This window comes from Branchiostoma lanceolatum, chromosome 7 (assembly GCF_035083965.1).
Source record: "Branchiostoma lanceolatum isolate klBraLanc5 chromosome 7, klBraLanc5.hap2, whole genome shotgun sequence".
Taxonomy (NCBI): Eukaryota; Metazoa; Chordata; class Leptocardii; order Amphioxiformes; family Branchiostomatidae; genus Branchiostoma; species Branchiostoma lanceolatum.
Window position 1 is genome coordinate 19213447 of NC_089728.1, and position 13930 is coordinate 19227376.

Below are 13930 nucleotides of genomic sequence, written 5' to 3' on the forward strand. Positions count from 1 at the left end.
ATTAATGAGATATAATCCTCTAACCCATTTGTTTACTTGAGAAAGCTTTAATTCTCTATCAGGGAATAAATGAGATAGAGCCGAAAGGAAATCAATTAGAATCATCATATACTTAAAAAAACCGACATACTAGTATGTGATGAATAACTATAGCTCATTTGGTGAGCCTTGATTGTGGAATCAATCAAGACACAATTGAATCATCTTATCAAGAGCCCTGCTTGCTGAATCAATCAAAATTCACACAGAATAAATCACATTTAAAAGCTGCAACCATACCTTCGTGTAACACTTTACATTTCATGTTGCAATGTGTCAAAATACGATTTTGTATCGGAATAGCGAAAAAATGGTAAAGCTTTCGAGAGAAAATTCAACCATGCTGTATGTTGGCTAACATGGAACCACGTGATATCCAAAATGCGCGTTATATATAAAAATGACCTAAAGAAATGAAATCATAAATGATAATGTTATGAAATATGGATCCCATAAACGTCTTCAGTTTATTGGTGTCTACAAGTATAACGTAGTTTATATCGAGCGGAGAAGACGGTGCCTTGGGAGAAAATGTCTCCGAAGACGCCCAATCAAGTTCAATTTAGTTCTTTTCAGTTTATCTACACATCGGACGCTGTCCACTGACTGTTGTGGGTGGTATGACCTGTGGAGTCTTGCTAGTCGACTGAGATCTTCGTACGACATGTTCGCGATACAGACGTACTGTTTTTTCGTTCTTTGTGTATATTTCATCAGCCAAGTGTCGTCTGACAGTGGCTCAACGAGTGACATGAACGGGTAGGTGTGCATGCCCCTACATACCTTCAATATCTTTATTTTGTGGTTAGTTATTGGTATCCACAGCACGCAAGCATTGAAGATGAAGTACCCCTTATAATGATGGCACCGTACCTTGAATGGCGTGCCCCATTTTTAGGCCCAACAGTCAAAATGGTGTCACTTGTAGGGAAACCGTAAGTACAAAATGATTACCGTCAAGTCCAACAAGAAAATAGATTTATTTTTAGATCGTCTTGACGTTATAATGCAATTATTTATAAGCTAACGCCCAAGGGTTCGGCAGGCTGTTGAAATGTGGGGCCTGCGACAGGTTTTATGTCTACATTATAAGGAGAAACTAGGGCTTCTATGCATATTGCTGTCAGGAGAATCAAAGCAGAATACATGTACACTTAAGAACACTGGCGTCTAAAGGAATTAAGGATTACGAGCTACAAAAACTCCAGGGACGGAGCCATGATACATGAAGACAATATTACGAGTATGTGCTTAGATTTATCAGTCAGTGCTCCGCCCTGCATTATCGTGAGGATTTCAGGGCTGGGGTCAAACTGAGCACGTAGCTTTTGCAAGATATCACTGACAGCCAAGCATACATAATCTTCATGTATTATCGTGAGAATGATGAGCACGTAGCTTTTGCAAGGATTTTGATACATAACCTATGCAGTAATACAATAAATGGGTATGCTTAGCATGCTCGCATGCCGATATAGGGATCCTTTGGGGGTATATCTGATTGGTAGCAATGGTGGTTATTGATGCATTTTGTTGCAGGGAAAATAATGGTGGTTCGTTGATTGAGGACGCTATAGCTAGTGAGGACTCCGGATTCACCTGGGCCCCGCCTGACGATTATGATAATAAGACAAGGCCGGGGACCCCCGGTAGGCTTACCCATCCTTTGTATCAGTCGTTAAGTACACAGCACTATTAACACTCCTTAGCTTTGAATGAAGAAGATTATAGGTGATTCTTTCATAGGATGATTATTAGAAATCGACTCTCTGTCGTAAGTGTATGCTATCACCATTTTGCATCTTTTGAAGGGGAATTTAAACACCGTGAATTCCTGTCGCGTCGTATGAATAGGCAACACTGTCTTGCAATATTGATGAAGTTCACGTTGTGGTCTATCCAGCAGGGACATACACTTGAGGCACGTAATGCTTTGATGTAGAATGTATTCGGTACCGTAGGTAACAATAGGCAATTTTTTTCCTATCACCATGCTTCCAAGCAGCAAATAACTGATTTTATCAACAGACAAAACGATTTAGGCAAAGCTCCCTTTTTTACGATGATCACAGCACATCAGTGTGAAGTTCCTGAACACATTTATTAGAGTCATTTACAATCATATGAATGATCTCATTTGAATGTTACAGGGACCCTACTGGACGTGAACTGTTCGGTGTACGTCACGAAACTGGGTCCTTTCTCGGACAGAGCTATGGTAATCTGACACCTTTTTATCTTAAATTGATACCTTTAAATATTAAAATGTTATGTCTACAATAATACGAAGTAACGTTAAAGATATTGTTTATTTGATTTTTTTCCCTTTTCCATCCTGTCAGACATTTTTGATCTCAATTGTCCTGCAATACATCAAGCAACAGAATTTGATAAAGCTTTGTATATTATATGAAAGCACCTCGCTGTAATATTTGCAAATCGCTACACGTATGTTTAGGCAGAATTGGCAAATGTAGTAAGTGAAACCCAAAATTCTATACACTTCGAAATATCATTTTTGACGAAACTGAAATTACATTTTTTGTCGAAAAAGTGCTAGGGTAGAGAATTTCGTATATTATTGTTTTGGGATACTACTATTTTCCCCATAAGTATACAAATGGTCATACTGTGGATTGGATGCGTAAACGGCATTTTTGTATTTTCTCAAGAATGTTTGCTTTTTCAGCTTAGTCTCTAATATGTAATATAGCCTGGAATCCAAACCTATTATAGCTAGTCTTGAAAGACGTAAAAGACTTGGCAGCTATTATAATTTATTCATTTATCTTTTTAAATTCATTTTATCGCAAGTTCATGCCCAAAGGCTAATTGCAGACAAACAAGTACATGGATAATACATGGAAATCGAAATATTTATCAAGTCTACTGTGAAAGTTCTATGTTAACTATGGTTGACTATGGTTGGTTTGACTTCTTTTTTTGAAGACAGTGAAAAATGAACTGGCCCACGTTTACTCTTATAAACATGGCAATGATAATAGTCTTTATTGCATATTCCTGTTCATATACTAGGCTAAATGCACAAATGACCGCATGTGGTCTATAAGAAGCAAAATGTGAAACATGAATTGATAAAATGCTACATTCTAACATTGAAATAATACAAAATGATACGAAAAATGCTGTTAATTACAGGTTTGCGATAGCAAAACCTATTTTGCATCCAAGGAAGGGGCGGCCATGATGGATGTGACCATTTTATTGGGAGGGGTGTTTTTTTGTCGCTAATGTTGGGTGTGACTATTTTGACGGAGGGGTGTTTTTCTTGCTAGTTGGCTTTTTTTGTCTTTTTCCATCCTGTTAGACATTTTTCATCTCATTCGTCCTGCAATGCTGGTGGAAAGATGAGAGACTCCCCTCCCACAAAGCCATGGTTGACGAGTCCGAAAGGAGAATTTGGAGACCACTCATAACTCCAGTCATACACGCAGATGTTACCAAAAACGAAGAAATGATTTACCCAGTGGTTTACCCTGGAAAGGTCGTTTTCCTGACAAAAATGTAAGTACACATTTAGGCTTCGATTTAAGAAATACCCCTCCAACATATCCAACCATATCTATCTTCATGTGTCTCTGTCTTTCTATATATATACATATATATAAACACACTTGTCTCTCTCTTTCGAAAATCAGTGGAATCTCTCTATATTAACACATTATATAAATATTTTTAACAACATTTTACTATCTATTTTTACAGCTATGACATGAGGGTCCCGTGTCAGATGCACCTCTACACCTATCCTCATGATCGGCAAATATGTGGTTTACATATGAGCTTCGGTAGGTAAAATATGACTGTGTATGCGCAAATTGTATTTTAGTGACTAACAGGAATACAGACAGGCTAGGTATTTCTCCACATTTTCTCTACTTGTTCTTACAATTTATGTCTCTTATTTGAAATATTTCACCTACTAAAAGAAGATATGCAGTTGGTATAGTACAAGTCCAAATACCAGTCAAATATGTATCAAAGACACAAATCTCGTCTAATGTTTCGGTCACATTTACACCGGTGCCCGTAGGGGGTGTAGCCCCGGCCGGGCCCCAAAGCCACAAATTTGTCCCGGTGGACAAGCGGACACCCGAAGGGTACCTCTTGCAGTTCTAATGATTAGCTCACGGCGCCTATTTGTTACCGGGTCCCGTGTTGTTTTTAAGTGGGAATTAAAATCATATCGGGGCCCGGTCCAGCCCAAAAATAGCCTGTTGACCAATTGAGACCGAAGCATTAGGCGAGTGTCCTGTCATTGGTATTCTGTCATGTCTCCGCAGTTGGTGGGTTGAAAGTTGGTTGGACTTCCTCACTCTACCTGCAGACCGAATCTCCCATCGCTATCTCCATGACGAATGTGCGCTCAGCGTTCAAAATCGAACAGGTCGACTTCATCAGCTACACGCTCAACGTCCAAAGCTATCGTGAGTATCGCTGAGTCTATTTCCTAATTGCTTTAGATCTATGGTAACTTTAAAGTATACTTATGGATGTTACACGTATAATTTATCTCGGAAAAAAGTCATCAATACAGCGCCACAATGTTTAAGCTACGCACATATTTAAGATGCATAGAAAATTAAGAAGCTGAAATGACATTCTGGCAGACGAGAGTAGATGAGCAAAAAGGATCTGAAGGTCATATGTATTGAAAATGACTCGACATGTAGAAAACTTAACGTTCGTTCCAATGTTGATTGAGGTTATAAATCCAGGTAATAAGACACACAAAGTAACATCTACTCACTGACAAGCAAATGTTGATAAATTTGGGAAACGGTCAGACGTTTTAGGCAGCACCCAAAACCTTTTGTCTGAGTACGATTTTTAGATCAGCAGGGTTTTAATCTAAAGCCATTAATTGATATGCTTGAGCAACAGTGTATACCTTGCGTTTGGTCCAACGCCAACATTTTGGATCAAACTAATTGTGTCGTATTATATTTCACCATTAACCTCTTGACGTGTCACAAGCCTTACATTTATTACTTGGCATTACACTTATTGAGAAGAGTTGGGGTGACCCGGTGTGCTTGGCTAAAAACGCAAGCCGTGGCGAAGCCGCATTGCACTACCACTACGTAGCTACTTGAAAAAGCATCATGCTTCGCCTCAATTGAGGATGACTGCTTTGCTTTTTTTACTATTACTGAATGCTGAGTCTACATCTCACAACAACATCTTCTTTCTGCAAGATTCCCTTCTTGATAAGTTTTTCCGTCTCAACCAAAAGTTATTGGAACTAGTGTTCATCTCCTAGCATAACCACCTATTATAGATATAGATAATATCCCATCAGCTTAGTTCAGTGTCCAGAATAGGTCTCTTTGCCTTGCTCTGAGTAAGCGTAGAAATTATTTTCACCTTTTGTAAACCCATCTCGTTGTAGGAGATACTTGTATCTATCAGAGTGGTACCTGTGACTACTCTGGCTATGCAGACTGTATAAAGATGGGGGTCAAATGTTTCAAGGCGGAGAACCTGAACACAACTGCCTGCATCGAATGCCTCCAATTTGGGGGTAGATGCAAGCAACATACCCCAATTCAAGACTGTTCTCCATTTCTGGACAAAGGTTAGAGCTCATTGATAAAAAAAATGTCAACGACAATGGAGTTTATTGCACATTCATGGCCAACAAGGGTCAAATGCATTAATATATCAAGAAAATACTAAGAAAACTTTTTTGTGATTTATCTATGATTACACGCTTCTTCTCTGTTCTTAAGTCGTGTGTAGACGAATTCACAGAATCTTTATATTTGTTATACATCATTTTCATGGCATGAATCGTTCAGTTCGTGCACTTCAATCGTTGCAATTGTCATTGTAACATGAACACGTTTTATGTCACCATTATAGTTTTACATTGACATTTTGCCAACCATTTTAACCTATGAGAGTGCCATTCGTTTCATGTCTACCCACTCTTAAAGGAACGAAAATTGTAATCTGCCAGGAAATATACAAAAAGAATCTGATATGATTGTTTAAACTGTTTCTTTCAGTTAACCTTGTTGGGGATTTCCATACAACGTTGGAGTTCCGGTTTGCTTTGTCTCGTCTTCTGAGTTATCAAATCCTCCACACGTACGTGCCTTCCTCCTGTGTGGTGGCGATTTCCTGGGTTTCGTTCTGGCTTGATCCAGCTTCTGCTCCGGCCAGAACCAGCCTGGGAGTAACGACTGTCCTGACCATGGTCACACTGGTAGGTGAAGGTCTCATTCCTGTATTACTCCGAGTGGGTACCCTAAAAGAGTCCGTTGCCCCAAAAATGAACGGCTGCATGAACGTGTGTCTATATCGGTGGGAAATTTCCTTTTAGCTAGCCCAGCTGATATCAAGCGTCAAACTGATGAAAGCTTATTTGTAACTGAAGAAATTAGCAGGCAAAGTTCGGCAGCCGCGCGTAAGGTCGGAAGTACACAGCCCGGGCATTGTGTGTGAATCGGTCCGGCGCTTACAGCTGGAAAGTGGCTTTAAGGGGTGTAGCCAAGTGCAGATTGTAATTGCTATCAAAAGAGATTGTGTGTAGTGAAAATGTTTTTTTTTTTTTTTACATAATTTAGGGTACATGTTCTCAACATGGAATGAAAAACATTGGCACCTTTCCCATAGCTTCATTATGAACGTGCCCATGTAAAACACGTTTTATAACATGTAAGCCTATGGGGCGAAAAAACTCATGAATGAGACCTTTATGAATGAGACCTTAAGCGAGCTAATGCTATGCATTGTCACAATTAGAATATGGGGCCCGGCCGGCTAGTCTACGGGCTATTTTCTAAAACTTTCGGACATGGCCTCTATCTGTACGTGACCCGGTGGGACACCCTGCGGTTACCGGGTTATTTCTAGGCACGACCCGGGACCCGGTGATAAATAGACACCGTAACCTAATCGCGAGAAAACGAACGAGAAAAAAAATTGTGTCTTCAGAGTCCAGCCAGGACTACACCCCCTACGGTCACTGGTGCAAATGTGACCACAGCATAACAGATATAGGAAAAGTTTTCGCAATTAGGCCCTACCATTGGTTTACATGTTCTATTGCGCAACTTTTATGGCCGAAAATCCAACAAAGAAACAGTTTTTGTGGAGATGTTCTGCTTTCTACTCTGAGAACACTTTTTCGTGAGGCACTGAAAAAAATGTCACAAAAATCTGACCCGGCGATTGATATTTATGGGATTCATAACAGCTACTGCACTATCCACTACGTTACTAGCAAGAGGCCCTCTTCGGCCGCCAGCCCCTGACCGCATCACTCAGAACGAAAAAGCCGTACACGTCCGACAATCACATGGATGCCGAAACTTTCCTACCTAATCCTGGCAGTAATACACAAGCTTTCATCCCAAATCCTTTATATATCAGGAGGGGTCCATTAAAGACAATTTATCATCCACATGAACACACCCTGTTGGGGCCTATCCATATTTTTAGACCGCGGAGTAGTACAGACACGAGACCTTAAAGCACTCATCAACAAGAATTCTGTCAGTCCTCTGACCCTTCTCAAGTTGACATGACCGGAAACTTATGTCACGTAACCTGTTCAGACTGACCGAAACATTGTAGGTGAGTGCTTTATGTTGTGTATGGAAAATGCGTGTAAAACTTTAAGTAGTATGTCAATTGTTGTCACAGATTAACCTTCATATGAACGAACAGATAATATATTTTTTTCTAGTTATCAGGGTAATGACAAATAATTAAGATGTTGCAGATGAATCTAATGCTCATATATCAGCTTGAAAGTTCCTCTGTGTTGGTAGAAGTCATTCTGGAATAAGTTTACCTGTAATTTCCAACATAGAAATTACGCAAATTTTCGAATTTACAGCTCCAGTCTGTTGTCATAGAATGTAAATATCTGCATAACGTGACGTCATCTCATCGGTGGATTACTCACGCCTTGACAAAGACTGGAGCTGAACAGTCGAATATTTGGTTAAATTTTAGTGTCGGAAATTACATATCAAACCTGTTCCACGATACTCTGGTAGTCTCCAGTAAGACACATGGGTCAGTGAGCAGTGCATTATAAGTTGCAGAAAGCTCATGGCAACTTATGATACATTCCTCACCAAGCCAGGCGACATTTCTGCATAACGTGGCCACAGCGTAAGAAATTTTGTTTTAGTTATTTATACAGGGCAAATACAACTCAGGCTGTGAAGCCTGTTTTTCAGGTATCCCTGATTTTACATATAAAACCACAACTACGACTAAGTACACGGTAACAATAATATTCACTCAATCAATCATAAAAGCCATGTTATATACAATACAGATTTTAATTTCCGCCGGTATTGCCATTCTTAAAGTTCTTGTAAGTAATAGCATTTCTTTGTTTGAGTGGTAATGTGTTCCACAACTGAGCCCCATAACGTTGCATACAACTACGGCAGGATGCTACTCTAGCTGAGGGACAATGGAGCAGGTGGGGGCCGTAATCTCGAATCCGTTTGGCCTATGTGCGTGTTCGGGCTCTTAGCGTGGGCGGAGACTTCCAAGGAAAGAGTTCTGCCATGTACATTGGCGCCTTTCCCCGTACTGCCTTGAGAAGTGACAGATTAGTCATTCCTTGGCAAAGAGTTGTGCTGTTCAGTCATCTAGTTGGAAATAAGGAATTAATCTGCTTCAGAATATATTCAATCAGAGAACATTCTAAAAAAAACTCACTTGCTACCTCTATGATGTGCTTACCTTAGAGCACCAAAATCGGGGCAACACCGGAGCATAACTACGTGCGGGCTATTGACATCTGGATGCTTAGCTGTAAGCTCTTTGTGGTGCTCGCCTTGCTGGAATACGCCTTCGTCAACTTTGCAGCGAGACAAGCGGTAGGTTTTATTTGGTCCTATTTGTGGATGTGTCCGGGTCCGTAATTGTTGCCATCTAAGTGCATAATGTAATCTGTGGTATATTTTGTTTAATCTCCAAGCAGATCTGCACGGTGCACCGAAAATCGTATAGCCAGAGAAGGTCCAGTCAGCCAGAGAGGGTCCAATAGCCCGGTAGGGATCTGCCCTAAGACGCAACTGAACAAGGTTGTTAACCGGCACGAGGAGGGTCAACCTTTTGAGAAAGTTGTCTCTGCTCCGCCTTGTGCCTGCTTAACTCCAACGTGAAAATTGGCAGGGATTATCTTGCACTACGGTGCGGACTGGAGCTTATCTGGCTGACTGGAGCTTCTCTGGCTAGCATATACGATTTTCGGTGCATGCACCGTGTAGATCTGCTTGGAGGTTATATTTTGTTCTGTAAACTTATATATTAATAAGTTAAACCAGTGTACATCAGAATTATTAAGAGTATTATCATATCTTCATACGATATATGATTGATGACTTTTAACATCATCATCATCTACTGATTTATTCTGCATCTGCAGTCGTTGAAATGTCCTGTAGCTGCATTCAGTGTTTATTCATCTTCTCACACTGCGTCTTGCGAGCTCCCTGGTCTTACACTGCACGAAATAGCCTCGGATCCCGGCGGATACGTACAGGGATTCCTCTAGAAATAGTCCAAAGCCCGTGCGGATTTAGTCGGATCCGTTACTAACGTTGGATCCGTCAGAATGCGTCAGTATCCGCACGGGCTTTGGAATATTTCCGGAGGAATCACTGTACGTATCGGCCGGGATCCGAGGCCATTTCGTGCAGTGTTAGCTCTTGGGGATGCTTTTCTGTCGTAGGAGGGCCTCGCCCTCTGCATGTGCTTGAGGTCTTCTTTCAGCATGCAAAGCAAATCTACGCAATGCCTTCCTTGCGTGTCTTGTATCTGCTGGAGTCTGATATCCACATAAACGACTTTAGTACCTTCGTTACAGTGTTCTAGCCAGCCTGAAATTGTTACCCCTCATCTCGATTTTGATTGACGGACAGGGGGCATGCTCCCCCAGAAAAGTTTTAATCTTAACCCTCTGAAACGCTATTTCCTGCATTTTGAGGGACAAATTTTGCCGGCAGATTAAGCCTAGTTTGATAACAACTCCTTTGGTAAAATATTAAACGAGGGTTTCAGCTTTATTTTGGGGGGAGTGTGGTCAAAATTGACTGATTGGGCAAAATTTATGTCCGTCATGAGTGACAGAATTCCATAAAATGACAAAATACTGGGTGCTGGCTAGAATACTGATTCGTTATATTGCTTACTTAATGTAATATAATATTATCTATTCCCAGTCTAAGGCCCCGATAATCCCGGAGAGAACGGATACTGATGAGAATCAAGAGGACAAAAGTTTCGTTCCCAACGAAGACAGTTTGGACGAGAGTAGTGCTATCCAACTGCCAAAGATAAAGTTCACAATCACAGGATATAACATGGCAAAGAAACTGGACTACGTTTCACGATTCCTGTTCCCGACAGTCTACATAGCCTTTGTGGCTACCTACTTTGGCGTGTTGTCGTCCTTTGAGCATTAAATCACAAATCCAAGGTGATTCCGTGAAACTTAATGATGAAATTCAAGAAAAGATGACTTAGAAAATTAAAAACGGGCACGAAAATTTTGCACGATACTTTAAACTATAAGCTGTGGCGTCGTGTTGGGGTAACGGTTAGGGTTTTTGGCCTGGAACCAGGAGGTCGGGGTTATAATCCCCTGATATGCCACTGATATTGCGCCCTTGGGAAAAATACTTAACACGACTTTCCTCACTCCACCCTGGTGCAAACATGGGTATGTGACCGGGGAGGTAAAAAACGGTGGAAGGAGAGGGTTGGGCTCCAGCTTCTAATACCGTGTCCTAGACACAGTGGACAAGTACCCACTGCCTCTATATACGGCCTGAAAATGCTCTGGGACTTCCTTTATGCTTTTGTCCAATTTCCAATCCGGTGCCCGTCAGGGCATATTATGGGAACGAAAAGCGTTATATAAAAGACAACAAAAGATACAAAACGTAAGAAAATTACTCCTAACCATGTATTGTGTATTTTCTTTATATGCATTTATCATTTTTCGTTTTCTCAAACATCCTGGCCGGGCCCGGATTGGAAATGGGACTAAAGCATTACCTAGATACTCGTGGTTAAAAACAACACGTCACTTAGCACGTAAATTGTATCATAGCCGAGTACTATGACACTGTTTAAGGAATACTTTGACGTGAGTGTACAAAAGAAAGTGTACAACATTGATGCTTATGCAATAGAATGAGGCCGGGGCAATTAGCTGAAAAAAACATGTGTCGAAAGCTTAGCTGGACTCTGCGCTTTTCAGATTTTTGAGGACTGACGGCAGAAATTTAAGGGCGCTTAAGGACCTGAAAATTAACACTATTGCAAATCATCATCTATAAGCCACATATATTTTATCCTGGTACTTGATTAAAATGAAGTGATGTTAATGAATGTTAAAGAATAATGTTAATCGATGTCTTCTAAAATCAAGACACATACTGTACCATTTTCTCGTTGGACATAGTGCAACACGTCCTTGATAATCTGTTCGGGAAGCATTGTAATGCCAAATATGACAAAACGACGGATATGCAAAATATGACCATCAGTAAACCTACACGTAGGGGTAAAATTATGATTAGCTTAAAACGTTGCAATATTGTGCTGGAGTGTAAATTGTCAAATACATTCCGATGCCCATGTGTCTTATGGGGGTTGGGTGAATTCTATATCATGCCATACGCAAAGGGCTTATCAATATTGCATAAGGAAGTAGTCTATCTTGGCTTCAAGGTCGATCAATTATCGACCTCTTGAGGCCATATTGCTCTCTGTAATTCGTTTACATGTACTACTATAGCAGTTGTAAAAACAAAGGTTAAGTTTTTCTTCATGGGAGGAGATATGTAGTTATCATGTCTGTAGAGGTAGAGAAAAAAATGAAATGCCTTATTCTCTTTGCGGTCACAGGCATCTAATGTGGGCAAAATACGTTAGGAATTCTCTGGAGAAGATGTATGAACGAAATATGACTTTCTTACAAGTTCCGATCGCCGACGTTCAAGTTCCGATTGCCGACGTTATCATTTATATACATGCATATAATACTAATGTAATATATACCCAATGTTGCAATATTATATAACTACATTTATCTGACTGGTATATAATCATATGCAATACTCAAAGCGAATGATGTTTAAGATTATAAAAAAAATGTTCAAGACAACAAAACACCCTCCAAGTGATGTACTGAACATTATGTACATTTATACCTATGTATATATCACTGAATTTTGTCAACATTAGTATAATGGTACCTACCTACAACATAAAATAGCATGCAAAAAAGAAGAAAACACAAAATTAAGATGATTAATGCAAGCTGAATGGTGTATTTGGGCGCAAAAGAAGTAAATTAAAGATCAAGGGCATGCCTTAAAAGTACATGATGTCTTGTTTGTCTCTTCAGGTTTGTACTGTTTTATTTTGCATTATGTGCCACTGGACGTGCTTATCATAACCATGTCATGAACGTACGTGATCTTCAAAATGCGGAAACATTAATAAAGTCTTAATATATATAAAAAAACAAATCTGTAGTTATTCACCCCATTGATAATAATTTGAAACTTACGTAATATAAATTTACGTTCACCATGTGATCAACAGCTTTGACCAAAGATTCATTTCCAAGAAAAATTATGGTAGCATAGAAATTGTTGTCATAATACGGCCTGGACACTATCAATATTGTTGCTGCAAAAAAAGGTTTCTAATGGTGCTTAATTTGATTTGTAGCGAACAGAGTGAAGTACATTATCATTAGGGGTTTATGTCTCAAGAGACAACCACAATAGATTCCACTATGAGACGCCGCACACACTATCGTTTTGGTCGGAGATAGCATGACGCGGGCAGTCTTCCTACTACACTAGGGTTTCATGCGAAATGGCGTGCTTTGGTTTAGTAATTTTGACATTTTCCATCTGCCAAATGTGGGCAGCTGTCAGTGGATCGACAAGCACGGTGAACGGGTGAGTGAGTGTGTTCTTATAGATATCGTTGTCAGCTATGTTTCACTGGGATGCGCTGCACGCAATTATCTGAAATAATGTTTTGCCCTTCGGAATTCATGCGCCCCCTCCACATTTTTTGGCAAGCACTGTTGATGTTATCGGCGTATGCTGTAATTTGAGTTATAATGATGTCACAACGGTATGTAGGCAATAGTGTAAATATATATAAGTGGCTACCGCGATTTCGCTTCTCGGTGTTAGCATATCTATTTTTCAACGATGGGGCCCTCACCAGGTTTTATCTTTAGCACAGGTGCAGGTTAGGGTCATACACGTTGTAGTTATGCTGATCTAAGTATAAAATCCAATATCACGCGATGCTGCAACAACCTGTATGACCTAAATATTCATTCTGCTCAAACCAGTCCGAAAGACTACAATATTAACTGTTTTCCAAAATCGTTTCCCATTGCAGCCACTGGCTCTTTAGGGGCAGAATGAACACAGACACCACAAGAGGAAAATATTGACAGGCTGACATATATAACACATTTTACAGTAACCCAATAATTGGTTAGAGCCATCTGATAGTGCATGTTACCCTCACACCAACCTCTGTTGGGTTCACGACCTCATATTCTTCCAGTGAGAATTTTATTTCTAAATTTGTATTCAATTGTATTCTCTGTGATGTCTTAATTCTTATCTATTATTACAGGGAGAGCAATGGACCTACGTTAATTGAAGAAACCACATTTATTGTGCCTAATGATTATAATGACACAACAAGGCCAGGAACTCCGGGTAAGTTGGCTAAAACATTTTTTAAACGACATATAAAAATCAGTATGTACATAATGTAATAACGTTGGTTTAGCTACAACAAAGTGATGCTTGCAAGGACCATTATATATAAAGACATATTCATT

The 13930-nt window shown here is 40.0% G+C and overlaps 1 protein-coding gene across 1 annotated transcript; it reads left to right on the plus strand.

The window, feature by feature from the left end:
* The first annotated feature begins 538 nt into the window (after nucleotides 1-538).
* LOC136438056 (glycine receptor subunit alpha-2-like) lies at nucleotides 539-10640 on the plus strand. The gene is made up of 10 exons (XM_066432720.1): nucleotides 539-798; nucleotides 1579-1688; nucleotides 2190-2257; nucleotides 3368-3564; nucleotides 3766-3848; nucleotides 4344-4487; nucleotides 5453-5638; nucleotides 6072-6271; nucleotides 8781-8912; nucleotides 10260-10640. The coding sequence occupies exons 1-10, from the start codon at nucleotides 704-706 to the stop codon at nucleotides 10500-10502; spliced, it is 1458 nt and encodes a 485-aa protein (XP_066288817.1). The 5' UTR covers nucleotides 539-703; the 3' UTR covers nucleotides 10503-10640.
* Nucleotides 10641-13930: the final 3290 nt, after the last annotated feature.